Source organism: Mirounga angustirostris, unplaced genomic scaffold (genome assembly GCF_029215605.1).
Source record: "Mirounga angustirostris isolate CCGP_5_RB_7025 unplaced genomic scaffold, mMirAng1.0.hap1 SCAF_3, whole genome shotgun sequence".
NCBI lineage: Eukaryota > Metazoa > Chordata > Mammalia > Carnivora > Phocidae > Mirounga > Mirounga angustirostris.
In genome coordinates, this window is record NW_026991711.1 from 31,304,184 (window position 1) to 31,324,080 (window position 19,897).

The window sequence follows — 19,897 nt, forward strand, 5'->3', positions numbered from 1 at the left end:
TTACCCCAATACACTTTGGAGCTATATAGTACACATAAAAAAATGGGGCCACTCTAGCAATGATCCTCAACTATAAGAGAGGCAAGATGAGCAAAAGCAATTAATTCTTCTGAGAATAAATATAGAAAAAGCTGTCCAGAAAATCCTAACTTCTACCCTTACCTCACCTTGATAATCACTGCTTTCTACACACTAAAAAAAACCCAGAATAATTTGAGTACCTTTTCAGGAAAGGTAATCCAGGAGAACTGTGTAAAAATGAATGAGTATTAGAATAAAGATTAAGGATTGAGAATCTACATAAGAAGCTGATCTTCCAGGAAGAAGTGAAATAAATTCCTATTATTAGATTAGTGATAATGGGGAAAATGTATGATGCAACTATTACAAGAAACAGGAAAAATAAAGGAAAGAAAAAGTTTAAAATACAACGTAATAAGCTCAAACAAGGACAAGTGCATTCCAAAATATTGGTGATCATTCAGGTGATGTCTAAAAGCATCCAAGATTAAGAAAAGTGGAATTTAGGTCTGGAAAAAGCTGTGAACATCATCTAAAAAGAGTTATTGAAGCATAATATAGATAAAGCCACCAAAAAGAAGGCAAGAGAAGGTACTGCAAAGACAAATTTTTTGAAGTAAACACGTATTAAAGCATTTAGTAGCTTTACTATAAATGTCTTCATATTTTATAATAATCTCATGCTGATCATCATCATTGCTAATTTTAATACTATAAGTTTACAAACAAAAAAGCAAAGCATAGTGAAGATTAAGAACATGCTTAGGATCATACAAAGCAACTTAAAAAGGGAGCATTTCATTAATTTCCAATCCGGTATTATAGTCATTTAGAGATGCCGTGTGTGTGTGTGTGTGTGTGTAAACTTAGTCAAAAAGCAAAAGTCCAGACCCCTGAAAACAGAACTTGAGAACAACCAAGACGGTATAATATAATTATAGGGGGAATTAATGTTTAAATTCCTAAGTGGCTTTATTCCAAACACTCAGTTATCCACTTCAATCTATGAAAAACTGCAAGTATATCATAGTATTGAATTGTTTTCTCCTTAAAAAAAAAAAAAAAAAAAAAAAAACACCTTTTGGAGATAGTGAAAATATTTAAGAACAATATTTTTAAATCAGATTATTTTTTCAAGTATTTTTTCAAGTATTGTTAAAGGATAAAGGCAGTATGATCTTTGTATGTGAAAAAATATGGTTTCAAGTCACACATGGATAAGAAAGAAGAAAATCTATAATTTTCTGGTGTTAAGACTTAAATTTGTTACAAATTTACCAAACGACTTTAATTAAACTCTATTCATTTTGACTGAAATACCTTTTGACAAACTTCCTCCGAAAGTGGGAACATGAGGCTTGGAGGGAAAGAAAAGAAATGGAGAGAGAATAAGGGAAACCAAGAGAACAAAAAAAAAAAAAAAGAGAGAGAGAGAGAGATGAAGGAGAGGAAAGGTGACCCAGGTGAAGAACTACTAACAGAATGAAGATGGTAGAAATCATCATACTGCCCCAGAACAGATTTATTGAGCAAAGAGAACGATGGGTTTTTTGCTGGAGGTTGGGCATGATAAAGAGTCTTGAAAATCCTACAGGTTCATCTACTAGTACTATCATGCAGGTATTTTTCTCAAAACACTTGCATAAGTCAGAAGAATCTAATAAGGAAGATGCAACCAGCCCACAGTCTGCAATCTGTCTAAATGATTAGACAAACTGAGATGGCCGATATTGAAGTGCCTATTAATAGCTTATTGATACATGTTCTTGAGCTACTTCATGACTACTTTCACATAAGCAAATTCCCTTAAAGGAAAAAAAAGTCCAAGTAATTTTCTAAAACTACACGCCATACAACAACACTATGGTTAAACTTACACATGGCAAGAAAAGTTTTGAAAAATGTGAAATACCTCAGTCTGACCTTCATGGGCACTGGTCTCATGAGTGACTCGAATAGCCTGTAATAAGAACACAAGATATTAATTGGAAAAAATGACTATATCCAAAATTTTAAAAGAAAACAACAATGCTAAATTTTAACATCTAAAGCTTTGTTAAGAGATAACAAATTGGAAGAAATTTAGGAACAGTTTAATATTAAAGAATGATTTCTGGATAACCAAATGAATTGTTCTACTTTCCAACCCACAAATCCCTGAAGACTTAGGAAAGTGACTATCTGATTATTTGTAATTTCCAGACGTGAAGTGGGAGCCATTTAAATTATTTGTTAGAACTAACGTTTTAACACTTTATTCAGCTGGGACTAGAATAAAGTAAGCATCTCACAGACAGAGACTGGAAAACTTATCTCATCTGCTTCTCCAGGTTACATGCTCCTCTGCAGCTCTGGCTGTAGTTATGCTTAATCATGCAGCTTCAGTCAGCAGTTTAAAAATCGGGAGCAGAAAGCATGCATTTATTAGAAGCTAGAGATTTTAGTTTTCTGAACTTAAAAAAAAAATGCTCTTATAATACCCACTATTAGGAAAGATGAAGAAAATGGGCAAAAGTAGTAAATTTCGGGTGAAAGTACCTTTATGAATGGCAATTTGGCAGTAAGTATCAAAGCCTTAAAAACATGCAAACTATTTGATCCAGCAATTTCTGTTCTAGGAGTTTATTTACATGTAATTGTACATAAGTATATATAATTAAGGATATCTGTAAAGATTTAGCTACAATAATATACCTTGTAGTATTTTTTTAAATAGTGAATAAAGAGGAAAAATATTAAATTTCCAACAATAATTTATTGGTGAAATAAAATACTGCACAATGGAAAGCTATGCAGCCATTAAATGATGATGTCAAATATATACTTACTGGTATGTAATACATTTGTGATAAGTTAAGTGAAAAAAGCTTAAAACAATATTACAGTGTGATCAAATTTTTGTTTTAAAAAATTGTGTATATATATGTATACTCCCTATAAAAAATATGAATAATCGTGGCTATCTCTCATTGGTGGGATCACTGGTGACTTTTGTATTGTTTATTTTACTTTTGTGTAAAATAAAGATATCTTATGAGATCTGCTGGGTTTTTTTTTAAGAAAAAACAATTTAAGATAATCAAAGTGTATAAGAATGCTAAAACAACATAATAAAATCAATTAATTTATTGGGCACAAACTCTGTGTAAGGCATTTTTCTAGCCAAATAATCTGTACACTACACCGCTTCTAATTTCAGAACTTACCATCTACTTAATAGTGTTACCAAAAGGTAAAAAGAACTTCAAAAGAAAAATAGATTTCAAAACCAATGAAATTTAAATGCCACTCTAAAACCATTCTATGAAATGGTACAATCGTTTAAAAGTAGATTATGTAGCCTGTGTCTTCACACATGCAAAAACATTACTAAGAGGATGAAAGAGCTAAAGTATGGTCTGGCATCTACCATTAAACCTTTGCTTTTTCCATTGGTATTCAGCCTTGTTCCAAATTCCCAGTGAAAGACACATAGGGTATTGGCAGGCATATATTTATTTATAGGGAGGGAATGGTAAGCAATAGTCAATCATAAAATATTTTTAATATTTGTCAAACTTTTTTTCTCTCATTCAGCTCTGGATGTAGAAAAGAAGTGGCAATTGATCAACATTTATGGATATTTCAGGTAATGATACAACAAAATCCACAAGTGCTCAAAACTAGTTTCAAGATAAACCCGCAAACAGAATCTACAATCCCACAAAACTGCCCATAACTGAGATCGAGACAAAAAGAAGGTACCGACATCATAGTTCTCTAGGTATCTGGCCCGTTCTTCAGGACTCATTGACACAGACTCCTCGAGGAATTTTTTCAAGGTTGATCCAGATTCTGAGAATATTAAAGAAGATAAAATTGAGAAGGTTTGCTATCTCACTGATATATGAAAATACTATTAGCATGCTAACTTTTTCGGGTAAAAACCTTTTCACTGGTAAGCTGGGAATGTAAGAAAATTGGGATAAATGATAGGCTTTAAGTTGTTTGTTAAACCTCTGTTTATCAATCATAAAAGAATGGGAAAGATGAATACTTCTTCAACACAATATACATTGCCATTATAAAAGGAGAGAGGAAAAGGTTTCCTTTACTACTTTAAAAGAAAGAACTACAGCACCACCTACTGCTCAATAAGTTAACTTTTAACTTAGAGGGGTGAGGGGGCCAAGCAGTAACACAAAATTATTTACCAAAGTGCATCTTGTCTTTATTGTTGGCAATAGCATGGATCAGTCCAATTGTTCCACAGGCATTGCTGATTGTTTGCTTCATGAAATATACTGATGATGTAACATCTTGTCCCTGAGATTTTATTTTTTCCTCCTCCTCTGTTCTGAATACTTCATACTATTAAAAAAAAGGTCCAAAAAAAAAAAAATAAGTCAATAGTCTTATGAAAATAATACATTAAAAAGTACTCAAACATAAAACTGGGAAACTTCTAATTATCCATCAATAGGGATTTGGTTAACATACTATGGCATATCTTAGTGGAATACTATAAAGCACATAAAAAAGAATGAAATAGATTTACATATTCCAACTCGGAAATTTGTCTGTGATTATGGGGTGATTCTAGGTCAATAGACATTAAAATGATTCTCATTTATGTTTTCAAAATATCTACTTTATAGGGGCGCCTGGGTGGCTCAATCGGTTAAGGCTCTGCCTCTTGATTTTGACTCAACTCATGGTCTCAAGGTTCATGAGAGGGAACCCTGTGTCAAGCTCTGCGCTGGGCATGAAGCCTGGTTAGACTCTCTCTCTCCCTCTGCCCCTCCCCATCCACTTGTGTGCACATGAGCGCTCTTTCATTCTCTCACTCTCACTCTCTGAAAACAAAAACAAAAACGGTTAAGGGGCACCTGGGTGGCTCAGCTGATTAAGCATCTGCCCTCAGCTGAGGTCATGATCTTGGGGTCCTGGGATAGAGCCCTGCGTCAGGCTCTCTGCTCATTGGGGAGTCTGTTTCTCTCTCCTTCTGCCCCTCCCCTCTGCTCATGCTTTTTCACTCTTTCTCTCAAATACATAAAATCTTAAAAAGAAAAAACATAGAAGCCTGAAACACTTTGTATTCCTAAAATACCCACTAGATATCCTTTGAGTGACTTTAATATGTCACTTATGAACAGAATAAGAATACACCAAATTGTAAGAGAGATCCAAAAGTGGCAGAAGCCATTATATTCTCCACTTTAGTATTTTAGAAAATTGTGTTCTTTCTAGCAATAGGCACAATGAGCTTTTCAGTACTGGTGATCCACTAAATGAAGAGTCCAATTGATAAGGACAACATGCTTTTTTTAAATAATGATGACCCACTAAATGAAGGAGATCAAATCCAATTTATTCTTTAACTTAAGAAAGTGAATAAAAAAATAAAAATAAACTTTAAAAAAAAGACAGGTCATAAAACTCAATGTTTTGGGAAATTTCCAATTCAGACCATAAACTCATATCTGTATCACACCAACTAAGAAATCCTAAGTGTTAAGCAGCTGTTTTTTTTTCTTTTTATTATTCCTTACAATTGGAGTCCTGGGATAGCTATCTATTGGCTTACTTTAGTAATCCAAAAAAAAGGAAAAGAAAAGAAAAGAACACTGGACTAAGAGAGAGTAAACTTAAGTGTCCTAACTCCTTCTCAAATTTCAGAATAATTACAACCTCACCATTAAAAGTAGTTTAGTCTAAAAACGGATAATCATCAAGAAATTTCTAACTCTGAATTTCTATATTATAAACAGCAAATATGAATAAATATCCCTTCCTTAATTTTTTGTAGCACCTTAAGTAGAAAAGAGAAATATTTCAGTATTTTTTTATTTATATTGAATTGAGGCTAATTATGGCATAAAGAAAATTATCCAGGAATTTCTAGGACTGAACGAAGCCTAATTCTTATTTTCTGTGAGACTTGGCCCCATTTATTCCTGAAAAATAAAATGACCTGAGCATGTATACACCAAGTCATCAGTACTTCACTTCTCCCACATCTTTCCATTTACTTCCTCATTTTTCACAACTACTGACTTCATCCTGTTGTTTCTAAGTTTAAAAATAAAAATCAGAAGGATATGAACTCAAAAGCTGTTTTAAAAATTAACATAATAAAAAAAATTACTAGCAAAAAAAAAAGAAGTATATGGAGAAAGAAAAAAAAAAGAACTTAAAAGTTCTGGCTCCATAATATATATATCTAGACAAGGCCTGAAATACGGAGATTTGAAATTAAATACAGAACTCTAAGAACAGCTAATTATAATCCCCAACACATCCTAAATCTACCAATAAAGCTGTATTTAAACTTAATGATTTCCACACATACTGAGTTTATTCTGAAAAGACTTCTTTTTATATATATATTGGAAATAATTACATATTTTATATACTGAAATTGTGAATATTCTTTATTTCTACCTTCTCTAAGACAGATTTAAGATTATTCTAGTACTTAACATTTCTAAAGCATATACAACGAAATGTGATTAAATGTGATTTCGAAACACGCTGAGGCAAAAAATCATATTTTATAAAAGAAGAAAATTAGCCAAGTTTAAAAGTCTAACTCAGGGCTTTACTGTCAATCTATACATTAAAATCTAAATATCAGCTCTTTTTTTTTTTTAAGTTGAGGAGATACAATTTTTTTTTTTTTAAGATTTTTATTTATTTTTTGACAGAGAGAGACACAGCGAGAGAGGCAACACAAGCTGGGGGAGTGGGAGAGGGAGAAGCAGGCTTCCCACAGAGCAGGGAGCCTGATGTGGGGCTCGATCCCAGGACTCTGGGATCATGACCTGAGCCGAAGGCAGACGCTTAACGACTGAGCCACCCAGGCGCCCTAAATATCATCTCTTTAATAAAACTAGGGTTTTGGGGTTTTTTTAAGATTTATTTATTTATTTATTTGACAGAGAGAGACACAGCGAGAGAGGGAGCACAAGCAGGGGGAGTGGGAGAGGGAGAAGCAGGCTCCCCGCTGAGCAGGGAGCCCAATGTGGGGCTCGATCCCAGGACCCTGGGATCATGACCTGAGCTGAAGGCAGACGCCTAACTGACTGAGCCACCCAGGCACCCCAAAACTAGGTTTTTTTTTAAGATGTCTTTTAGATTTCCTCATTTCATGCAAGAAGGAGGTCATCTGTTCTTAAAGAAGAGTATGTTTTTAATTCAACATTGAAAGAAAACATTACATTTACCAGAAACTTTGTTATCTTAGTTAACAATTACCTTTTCTGTAATGGGGAAGAGAAGTAACACTGCACAAACTGGTCTTGGTACCATGCTAAGGAGTTCAGGATCCATTCCATATACATCAACAAACTGCCAGTTAGGATGTAGACCTAATTGTTTGAGAAACTGGTAAAAAGTTGAAAACAAACAAAAACTGTAGTGTTAACAGGGAAATAATGAACATGTATTACTACAAATCTAATAAATAAGAGGGAATGAAAGGTACAATTATTACTGATGTTTAGTAAGAATGAAGTAAAGCAGGTTTTCCATGAACAGGGTGGGAAGAGACAGCAATATATTATACCAATTAAAAAACATTAAAATTTTATAATATATTAAGCAAAATCCCTTTTTTAAAAATCCATTACTTTGGGATTGAACATAATAAACCAGGACTTCACCAAACACATACAAGTTAGTTTGGTTGGTATGTTAAACTCATTTCCAGTACATGATTTTTAAGAAGATGTATTTAGGTCCGAGCAAATAATTATATTAGATGATCAACACAGTTTATCCTGCTTACCAAAGATGAGACTTGAGGTTTAAAGATAGATATACATCACAAATTACATCAATGAGCAAAAAGTACATAAAGCCAAAGAAGTCCAGTGATAATATGAACACCAGAAAATGCTTGATATGAGAAGTAAACTATGGGCTTCCTGAGCTCTAGTACACAGTGAAACCTATTCAACTTCACTGTCTTTCATACTTGGCAAAACAACTGTAATAAAAGATTAGTGTTTTTTTATTTTTTAAATATTTTATTTATTTATTTGACAGAGAGAGAGACAGCAAGAGAGGGAACACAAGCAGGGGGAGTGGGAGAGGCAGAAGCAGGCTTCCCGCCGAGCAGGAAGCCTGATGCGGGGCTCGATCCCAGGACTCTGGGATCACGACCTGAGCCGAAGGCAGACGCTTAACGACTGAGCCACCCAGGCGCCCCAAGATTAGTGGTTTTTTAAACTCCTAAGATTTCATAGGAAAATAAAATGTCAGACCCTAATCTATTGCAGAGAGAAAAAATGAGAATGATGTCAATTTCACAATGAAGTCTTAATAAATGTGTTGAATGAAGCTGTTAATTTATAAAAATACACCACCACAAAATAAGGTTTAGATGAAAGAAAAAAAGGAGCAGAGGGGGAAAAAATCATATTAAAAATGCATCATGGGGCAGCTGGGTGGCTCAGTCAGTTAAACATCCGACTCTTGATTTCAACTTGGGTCATGATCTCAGGGTTGTGAGATCGAAGCCCATGTTGGGCTCCCCGCTGGGCGCGGAAACTGTTTAAGGTTCTCTTTCTCCTTCTCCCTCTGCCCCTCCCCCTCTAAAAAATGCATCATTGTATCTTAGTTCAAGAATATAAGTTATTGGGGTGCCTGAGTGGCTCAGTTCAGTTAAGCCTCCAATTCTTGATTTCAGCTCAGGTCATGATCTCAGGGTTGTGAGGTAGAGCCCCATGTTGGGCTCTGAGCTGAGCACAGAGCCTGCTTAGGAGTCTCTCTCTCCCTTGCCCTCTGCCCCTTCCTCCCCTCTCTTTCATGTGCTCTCTTTCTCTTAAAAAAAAAAAAAAGAAAGAAAGAAAGAAAAAAGAATATAAGTTATCTATTGATCTAATATTATCTAAAATTTGAAAATAAGACAGTGCCTTGGGTACTTCTCCCTGAAGAATGATTGCATGTACTTGGACCATCAGTTGAGATCTTGCAAAACCAAGAGAAAATGCCATGTTACATAAACAGTGCCATTCGTCTCATAGTCACGTTCTATAAGAAAAGACTTTCCTAATTAAACAGAGAAACTCCTTCTCTGCCTGGTGAAGAAACTCTAATGATAATATGGTTGGTCAAAAATAAGGTCCTAGATATGTTTAATAAGAAATATATTAAATTAAGGGCGCCTGGGTGGCTCAGTTGGTTAAGCGACTGCCTTCGGCTCAGGTCATGATCCTGGAGTCCCAGGATCAAGTCCCGCATCGGGCTCCCTGCTCAGCAGGGAGACTGCTTCTTCCTCTGACCCTCCTCCCCCTCATGCTCTCTGTCTCTCATTCTCTCTCTCAAATAAATAAATAAAATCTTTAAAAATATATATATATATTAAATTAAAAAACTTCTCTCGGCAGAATGTGCTCAACACCTATTAAGTTTATCAAGTCACATGCTCTCCAACAGTCTGGGGCCACAGAAATCAATGGGCTCCTCTGTATTATACCTATTCTTCATCTGATTCCCACTCACTCCAAACTACTCTCTCCATTCTCCACTTTCTCCAAAATTCTTAGTCAATGCCCTTCTCAATATTCAGGTTTTTTTAAAGCACTAAACCAATTTATTTAGTTTTATCTAGAAACCAAAAAGAATTAAAATTGACAAAATCAAGGGAAGGAACTGTGTCTTATTCATTTGTTTAATCCCATCCCCTAGCACTGTACCTGGCTAAACCAAAGACACTCAAGTTATACTTGTTGAACTGAAGATTATATCCCTATTTTAACAAATAATCTTGCCATCTGTATGTCTATGTATGTCCATTAAGCTATGGACACGTATTTAAAATGTATTCATTTTTATTTGTGAAAGATGTATTTGCCTAATCTAAACCAGGCATTCATTTAATCAACTCAGAATACTACCTGCTCAGTCTACAACCATACCACCCTGAACGCACCCGGCTCTTGTCTGATCTCAGAAGCTAAGCAGCGCTGGGCCTGGTTAGTACTTGAATAGAAGAATACTACCTGCCCAGGATTGAGAGCTCTAAAAGTAAAAGTATCATGAACCCTGAAAAGAGGATTTAAATTTGTTAATTTTATATACCCCCAAAAGTCATACAGTCATAAAATTATAAAACAAGATGGTACACATAAGAGAGTAATTTCACATCTGTGCCGCAAACAGCAAGTAACAGTTAAACATTTTAGTGACACTCTGGACAAAACTGGCCAATTACTGTGAAGTAGAGGGCCTTTGTTGTCAACTGACTCCATGGCAGCCAAAGTTATTAAGTACAAAAAGTACCAAGATCCAAGGCAGCAACTGTAGTGAGACTGGTAAGTAACAAACTGAGGAATGAATGACTAAATTAACACAAAAATGGCTAAATTTTAACTGGACTCACACTTTTTAACTTTTTACTCATATTGCTAATCAAATGAGATTGATATAAAAAATTCAATCAATATCTATCAAGTACATTAGTTGCATCCTCTGACCAGATTTCTGTAAGATTCACACAGGAAGTTATCATATGAATAAAAAGAACAAAAGCAGCTATTAATAATAACTACCTCTGGGAAGTGGAGAAAAGTGGAGAAAGGGTGAGGAAGAAGGTTTTCAACTTTTACATCTCACTTTTTTTTTTAAATCATGAAGCTGTCTTACGTTGATCATGAAAACAAAAACAAAACCTGTGTTTAAAATTATCCTATGCAAACAGAGAAAGATTGGATGGAAATTTTCTAAAATATTGACTGCAGTTAGCTTGGGTGGTGTGAACTCAACTTTTTTATTTTCCAGTTTTAAAAAAATGTGTTATTTTTACAATAGGTATATATAGTTTGTAAGTTACAAAAAAAAAACTATAGAACTGACACACATATGTATTTTGGCTAAATTTACAAAACTGGAGGAAAACTCAAAATAACAATCTTAAAACTATTCCAAAAAAATCTCTCCAGACTACCCACAGAGTATTCTATATATGCATTTGCAAAGCCATCTCTACACAGTTAGAAGCATCCAGTTTGCATCAAGCAGGATAACAGACTTAAAACCTCTAATACCAGTCTCTTGGCTTTTCTAAACATTGGATAACAAAATAACAAAATTCTGATTGATTAGCTCACTAAATTTTCACAATGCCACTAAAATTTTGTCCAGTCAAGAAAAATGAGTAAATTAGAGTATGTGCCTTTAGGGGCGCCTGGGTGGCTCAGTAGGTTGTGTCTGACTTTAGCTCGGGTCATGATCTCAGGGTCCTGGGATGGAGCCCTGTGTTGGGCTCCCTGCTAACAAGGAGTATGCTTGTCTCTCTCATGCTGCCCCTCCCCCTGCTCATGTGTGCTCTCTCTCTCAAATAAATAAAATCTTAAAAAAAAAAAAAAAAAGAATATGTGCCCATAAAAGATCCTTAGGCCACTTATCTTTTTTATTCTATGGTCCAATGACAAAATTTTCCACCAAATAAATTTAAAATTATTTGTAAGTATTTTTAAAAAGTATGATGTATCAGAAACCATGCTAAAAGGTTTAATGTACTTCACCTTTATTGCAACTGGCAAGGTAGGTTTTATTTTTTATTTTTTAATTTTTTTTTTTTAAGATTTATTTATTTGTTTGAGAGAGCGAGAATGAGAGAGAGTACATGAGAGGGGGGAGGGCCAGAGGGAGAAGCAGGCTCCTCGCTGAGCAGGGAGCCCGATGCGGGACTCGATCCCGGACTCCAGGATCATGACCTGAGCCAAAGGCAGTCGCCTAAGCAACTGAGCCACCCAGGCGCCCAAGGTAGGTTTTAATATAGCCTTTTACCAGTGAGAAAACGGAGTCTGAGAGTTTACATGATTCTTTAAGCTCACACTGCCAAAACCCACATGCAGAGCTCCAGGATGCTCTCATCCCCCTATTTACTTTCCTAGCCTCATTTTTTCATTGTCTGAAGTCTCTTTTTTTGTACCTTGTTCTCTAACTTTAGCTACAAAGAACTCTTTGCATTCTCAAACGGTCTTATAACCACCTATTCCCTCCGGGTTTTGCACAAAAACTAGATTTCTCTACCTGAAAAACTGTTACCCTCTGCCCCTAATTTATAATGAATTCCTCCTCCTTCTTTAGGTGACAGTCAAATAACAAAGACTCTGATTTTATAAATTGAAGAAAATAGAAAAATAAAATTCACTTTCCTTTCAAATTTGTTCTAAAGCCACTTTCTCCGGTCTTTAATGGCCTGCTCAGGGCAGCAATAAACTCCTCCTTATTACTTATTTGTTAATGATTTAGGTTTTAACAGAAATTACATTTATTTAGTACTTGCTTGATATTACTACTAATAAACCTATACTACTAGTAATTGCTAGATACAGAAATAGGAGAATAGTAGTTAAATGAGAATAATTTTTTCTATCACTTAACTGGTTTTATTCCAGGTAAGTCCTACCTGCACCATGACAAAGTATCCTTAGAAGGGATTGACAGCATATTAATCAGTAAGAAAAATCATTGCTTATCACATCTACAGAGACACATGGTTACTACTTAATATCTGACAGTTAATAATGATCTCCATATAGTAAATATGGATTGATCATTCTTCTACAAATTAGGCATCATTAGAACATAAAACAGTATTTGCTCAAACTAAGAGTACAATAATAACATATGCAACTATCAAACTGTAACAAGTAAAAGGCCTAAGATTCCATTAAGATAGGGAAATAGTGTGGGGATAGATACTGTTGGGGTTTATCTGGTTTAATTTACTAATTCTCCAAATTTTAAGTCAGTTATTAAATTTCTATTCATTTTCTACCCTCAGTTTTGTCACTAATATACAGAGAATAAAGAAACAACCACAAAAATTTTGGTTAAAACTAATCACTCCTTAGATTTTTTCCCATTCTCCCCTAAAAGCATATTACTTCTTTAAAACAAATTGAACCATGCCAAAGCAAGCCAGAAATAGTATAGAATCATACACTAAATAACATCTTTTCCCTGTTTATGTCACCTCAGAATGGCCTCCTGTCACCATCCAACCTATTATGTTTCTCCTGATGGTCTCGATCACAGTACCCTATTAATTTTTTTCATTGCACTTAAAACAATTGCTAATTGTTTGCTTACTTGTTTATTGTCTATCTTCCCACTGAAATGAAAAGCAGAAAACCATGAATATTTTAATCACCAAAGAATAATCAGCTCCTGCTCAGATACCTGGCATTATAAAAGGTATTATTATTTATATTATATTATATAAATATTATTTAATTAATGCGAAAAAGTACATTTTTTTGTTTTTTTTGTGGTTTCTTTTAGTGAATGTGTTTTATAGTTTATTAAGAGTACCTGGGGAAAGTCCAATAGCAGCTAGATCACATCAGAGTTAAATAAGTTTATACCTTATTAATAACAGTATCATCTAAAAAATAGTTTTGTTCATTAGTCTGTTATATGGTTAATTATATTGATTGACTTTTGAATGATGAACTAGCTTTCCAATAACCTGCATAAACTGCCCTTAGTCATGAATTATTATCCTTTTTACATGTTGCTACATTCTCTTTGCTAACATTTTGTTGAAGATTTTTAGATCCCATGAGGGATACTGGTCTGCAGTTACTCATATTATGGCTTGTCTGGTAATGCTGGCCATTAAAATGAATTGGTAAGTGTCCCTCCTCTTCTATGTTTACACAGAATTGGTATTATTTCTTCCTTAAATAATCATCTCAAGGGATGCAGAAAAGTCATTTGAGAAAATTGAACACTGACTCATGATAAAAACTCAGCAAACTAGGAAAAAGAGGAAACTTCTTTATCTGAGAAAAAGTATTTACTGAAACCCTACAATTAATATACCTAATGATGAAAAATCAAATGTTTTCCACCCAAGGTCTGGTACAAGACAAGGACGTCCTCTCTCTCCATTCTATTCAACTTTGTATTGAAGGTCCCAACCAGTGCAATAAGAAATAAAAAGCACACAGACTGAAAAGGAACAAATAAAAAAACAGTCTATTCACAGAGAAAATTATGGTCTATATAGAAAGTTCCAAAACATCCACAAAAAAGCCACCAGAGTAAGTGAATTTAGCAAGGTAGTAGGATACAAGTCAACATATAAAAATCAACTGCATTTCTATACATAGCAATGGACAATTAGAAATTGAAATTTTAAAACAGTATCATTTACAATAGTACCAAAAATCATTAAATATTTAGGTATAAATCTAACATATGTGCAAGTCCTAAATGCTAAAACTACAAAACACTGTTGAATGAAATCAAAGAAGACCCAAGTAAATGATGAGATATACCACCTTAATGGATTACAAGACTCAATATTTTTAAGATGTTAATTTCCCCAAATTAAATCTACATACTTAGACACACATTCACGATTTTTTTGTAGAACTTGATGAGCTGATTCTAAAATTTGTATGCTAAGGCAAAGGAGCTATAAAATAACCTAAAACAATTTCAAAAATGAACAGTGGGAAGATCCATACCATTCGATTTCAAGATTTACTACAAAACTACCGTAATCAAAACAGTGTGGAATTGGGAAAAGAACAGATACATAGATAAATGGAAAAGAACAGAGTCTACATATATGGTAAACTGATTTTTCACAAAAGGTGTAAAAATCATTTTGGATTAAATCTGAGAGAAAAATACCTCCTTCACTATGGCACTAAATCAGAAGTTGCAAATACTGACTTTTTCGGCCCAAAGATTTTTTTTCTCTTTTTACAAAAGTGTCAAAGTGTTTTAAGGAAAAAAATTAACAGCAAATTTCGAAGGGGGGAAACAAAAGAAAATGGACATGATAATGGACAGGGAATGCCACCTAAAGAGTAATATAAAAGATATATGCTGGTTTTCAGTTTTTTACATTTCTAGGTTACTAAAGAGACAGAAGAGTTTGGAGTCATTCTGAAAACATAAAATAAACTGCATAAGATTTAGGATTTGCTGTCAACATTAAAATAAAGCATTTCTATCTACTTTCTGTATATAAGGAATTTTCTACAAGCTCTGAAAACAAAAAAATCAATTAAGTATGTGATGAATCATTATTCCTTGGTGATGAAAAGGAAGATTATGGGGGGCGGGAGGGAAGTATATCGTATGATAAAGTAAGGGAGCAGTAAAAAGTCAATGAGCTGTTGAGAATGAAAAACAGGCCAGGACAAAATACACCTGAGCAAATCAGAAGTTTATACCTGGTAGCACTTACTGTTCTTTTAATCGAGTGGCGGGGAGATGTTCCCTTTTCCCTCACCAAACCTGAACCTTCCACACCCAGGGGAACTTTAAGTGTTTGTAGGTGGGCAAAGAATGGCGCGGGTCCCTATTCCTGCGCTTTCTATGGTATCAAAGCGAAACTGAATTCCAGTTTTCAGGGACTGGAAAAGAAAGGGGGCGTGGCAGGGAAGAGAAGTGACTTGATGGAGCAAGAGAAGATGATTGGAAGATGATTTCATAGTGCGGGCGGTGGATGGAATTACAAGGACTGGGTGGGCGAGTTTACAAAGCTTGGAGTCAGGTAGTGTAGACAAATTAGTCACCCAGAAGGTACAAGGGTTGGGAAATTATGGAATCGGCACCAGCAGGAGGCAAAACGAAGAGGGAAGAGGTATGGGAATACAGGGTCAACGTGCCAAAGCCTCAGACCCGGACACCCGAGGAAACGTGATGACACGGCAGTGGGACCAGAGGGGGGACTGAGACAGCGGGGAGCATCTCCAGGAGCCAGGTGGGAGGCACACGGCCGTAAAGGGGGCGCACCCGTCTGAAGCAGAGCAAGAGGGCCCTCACTGAATCTAATTCCAGATTCCCAGTAAGCGTAGAGATGCAGGCGGGCAGGGAGGGCTCCGGGGTCCCGAGCGACAGACACCTCACTCACCTGGTTGGTGACCTGAAAACGAAACAGAACACAATTTATAGAAGCAGACGCTCTGAACTAGCCGCGGCAGCCCGCCTCCCTCGAGCCCTGCCCGCGGCCTCAGGCCGAGATCCGAGCCGCCCTCACCTCGGGATTGGCCTCCAGCGGGAGCCAGCGCTGACCCTCCATCGCCGCTCCGCCCGGCCCCTCTCCAAGCCTGACAGCCGCCGCCGTCACAGCCGCCGCCGCTTCCGCCCCCGCGCTTCTTGACCTGGGACCGTCTAACCCTCCGCCCCCACCCCGGGAGGGGGGCTGAAGAACGAAGAAAAGCTTGACAGCACTCTAGGGCCTTTCTTGCTCTCTGCAGAGCCACACTCAAGTCTTACAAATTAAGATACAATCGAAGAGGAGAAGAGAAGCCACCTCCCTACTGCACAAAGAAAAAGAATCTGAATCCACAGCCAGCTCCCCTCTCACTTGGACTGTTCCTATCCGAGCCAGGCGCTCGCGCGCTACGCATGCGCCATGCACGGGCCTGGGACCGCATGTTCACGCGTGCCCTGCCATTCCTGCAGCTTCATCTGGAGGCGCTAGGGGGAGCCCGAGAGGCGAGACGGGATTGCCACCCACACATCAGGACACATCAGGAGTACTGAAGGCCACGGATGCCCGGGAATCCTGTCCCAAAAGCTCATTTGTCACGGTGCAGAGGGGATATGTTGGCCTTTTCTGATGTTGCAGAGTCGGGGGGGAGAGGGGGAAAGGGTGCCCTCTATATACCTATTCAATTACGTCTGAAAAAAAATGTCAAGCACAGATTATGAATCAGACCCTGCACTCACCATAGAGTAGAAGAGGTGGACAGAAGAATGAAAAATCACAATGAAGTATGATACATATGTGATAGTGGTAGCATGAGGTGTAGAACTGCAGAGATGTGCAGCTCAAGGGGGAGGGTGTGTCCAGAAGCTTCCAGCAGAAGGTGTACAGCTGGAGTGAGCCCTTAAGACGTAGTAGACATTAGCCAGGCAGAGGAAGATGCTCTGCAGAAGGGAAAGTGTGCACCGTGGCTGTAGAAACCAGCAGATTGAAGCGCTGAGGCTAGAGGTGATGCTGGAGCGGTAAGAAGGGACAAGCCCATCAAGACATCCAGGCTGCATTCTGAAAACAGCAGGGAACCACGGTAGGATTTTATGCAGGATTTTCTTTTTCTTTTTTAAAAAATTTTATTTTATTTTATTATGTTATGTTAGTCACCATACAATACATCATTAGTTTTTGATGTAGTGTTTCATGATTCATTGTTTGCGTATAACACCCAGTGCTCCATGCAGTACGTGCCCTCTTTAATACCCATCACCAGGCTAACTCATCCCCTCACCCCTCTCCCCTCTAAAACCCTCAGTTTGTTTCTCAGAGGCCGTAGTCTCTCATGGTTCGTCTCCCCCTCCGATCTTCCCCCCTTCATGTTTCCCTTCCTTCTCCTAATGTCTTCCATGCTATTCCTTATGTTCCACAAAAAAGTGAAACCATATAATTGACTTTCTCTGCTTGACTTATTTCACTTAGCATAATCTCCTCCAGTCCCATCCATGTTGATGTAAAAGTTGGGTATTCATCCTTTCTGATGGCTGAGTAATATTCCATTGTATATCTGGACCACATCTTCTTTATCCATTCGTCTGTTGAAGGGCATCTCAGCTCTTTCCACAGTTTGGCTATTGCGGATATTGCTGCTATGAACATTGGGGTGCATATGGCTCTTCTTTTCACTACATCTGTGTCTTTGGGGTAAATACCCAGGAGTGCAATTGCTGGGTCATAGGGTAGCTCTATTTTTAATTTTTTGAGGCACCTCTACACTGTTTTCCAAAGTGGCTGTACGAACTTGCATTTCCACCAACAGTGTAAGAGGGTTCCCCTTTCTCCACAACCTCTCCAACATTTGTTGTTTCTTGCCTTGTCCATTTTTGCCATTCTAACTGGTATAAGGTGGTACCTCAATGTGGTTTTGATTTGAATTTCCCTGATGGCTAATGATGATGAACATTTTTTCACGTGTCTGTTAGCCATTTGTATGTCTTCTTTTGAGAAATGTCTGTTCATGTCTTCTGCCCATTTTTTGACTTGATTATTTGTTTTTTTGGGTGTTAAATTTGAGAAGTTCTTTATAGATCTTGGATACCAGCCCTTTATCTGTAGTGTCATTTGCAAATATCTTCTCCCATTCTGTGTGTTGCGTCTTTGTTTTGTTGACTGTTTCATCTCTCTCCTCCACGAGACTATAAATCCCATGAGGCCTGCAGGAGTGTCTTTTTAAATTCTTCACATTGTTCCCTAAAGCCTAGCCCAGTGTCTGATACATAGTAGATGCTCCATAAATACTTGAGGAACGAATAGAGTCATCAGATATGCTGAAACATAATTTGTCAATAATGTAGGATTATTTGTAAGAGTGAAATGATGAGAAAATTAAGGCAGTAACCATGGAGATGGAGAGGTAGGCACAGATTAAAGAGAAACTGTTTTAGGGAGGTATACCTTTGATGAGCAGGAATTGTCTGTTAACTCCAGAGATTTGACCTGGGATCCAGTGCATATTGCTACTCTGCACCCAGTAGAGGGCATTCTGGGAGAGGAGCATTTAGAAGTGAGAAAAAGATAATTTTATTATGCTGAGTTTGCCTTTCTTGAGGAACTTCCAACTCTCCCATTCATGTTCTTCTGGCCACTGTTCTTTGACCTCCGAGGAATTTCCAATCCTTTGACTCCTTTCTCTCCTTATCTATCTGATAGATTGCTGTTATACCTGCCCGAAAGTGACTTGGTAAATCTGAAATGTCCAGCTTATGATAAGCAGCCATAGTTGCATAATAGTTAGTTGTATGGCCAGGTTTTCAGTGGCATGGCAGGGGCTGCTTTTCAAATAACAGGCTGTCAGTGAATGGCCTTGCTCCAGAACCCTGAGGTTCTGCACTGTGATTCCTTTGTTAGGATTACCTAAGACTCCACATAGCATCCTTACAGACTATGGACTTCTCTAGTAACGTTGGATCTGCTGAGACATAGGGCCAAACAGCAAGCAGCTTGCATTTCAGCATGGACTTGCTGCAGATCACTATCTTGCTCAGGGACCCACTCAAACTGGCAGCCATCCATATTGCCCAATAAATGTGTTGCAGCTATATTTTCAAGTGTGGCATATGCTGCTAGCGAAAAGCCAAAGAGGCCCAAGTCCTCTGCCTCTTCTCTATTAATAGGAATTGCAAGATGAAGTAAGTTATTCTTCACCTTAGAGAGGCTGTCCCAGTATGCCCCCAAACTTTCAGACTCATAAAAATATTATATAGTAGACCCCCAGTCTTTGTAGGGTTTAACTTCCACACTTTGGCATGAATGTACCTGTCATCATATTGAAGACAGTATTTTTCAAACTTGAATATACAAACATCTGGGGAATCTGAAATGCAGATATTTATTCAGTAAGTCTGAGATGGAGCTCAAGAGTCTGCATTATTGGCCCCCATTTTTTTTAACCCTCCTTTCACCTCCCTCTTTCACCTTATAACTTTGAAGTTTTTTCCCACTAAGGGGCAAAGCAGTGTTGATCCTTGTTTTTCATGGATTCTGCATTTTGAATTTGCCTACTTGCTGACATTATTTGTAACCCCTAAATTAATACCCATGTCACTTCCACAGTCATTTGCAGACATGCGCAGTGGCAAAAAAACTTGAGTTCCCAGCTAAGGTTGAGCAGGCAATATTCTTCCTTTTTGTTTTAGGTCTCGCACTAGAAACAAATGTCCTCTTTGCAATTTTTAATGCCGCTTTTTTTTTTTTTTTGCATTTTTCCACTTTTTATTGATGAGTTCAGAGTACATATGGCCCCAAGCATTATGCAGACGTTCTGTCCAGTGTTCCCAAACACAAGAAGGCTGTGATGTGCCTTACACAGAAAATACATGTGTCAGATAAGTTCCTTCAAGCATGAGTTATGGTATTGTTGGCCAGAAGTTTAATGTTAAT

At 37.1% G+C, this 19,897-nt stretch overlaps 1 protein-coding gene across 1 annotated transcript in view; it reads right to left on the bottom strand.

The window, feature by feature from the left end:
* UCHL3 (ubiquitin C-terminal hydrolase L3) overlaps window positions 1-16,350 on the bottom strand; it is a 43,564-nt gene extending 27,214 nt beyond the window's left edge. Inside the window, exons 1-6 of the mRNA XM_045869573.3 lie at window positions 16,019-16,350; window positions 15,893-15,904; window positions 7,258-7,386; window positions 4,215-4,371; window positions 3,770-3,855; window positions 1,934-1,981 (exon numbers count right to left, since the gene is read on the bottom strand). Of these exons, the coding sequence (XP_045725529.1) occupies window positions 1,934-1,981; window positions 3,770-3,855; window positions 4,215-4,371; window positions 7,258-7,386; window positions 15,893-15,904; window positions 16,019-16,060 (474 nt within the window). The 5' untranslated portion in view covers window positions 16,061-16,350. The remainder of the gene's footprint in view (window positions 1-1,933; window positions 1,982-3,769; window positions 3,856-4,214; window positions 4,372-7,257; window positions 7,387-15,892; window positions 15,905-16,018) is intronic.
* Between the last annotated feature and the right edge of the window lie 3,547 nt (window positions 16,351-19,897).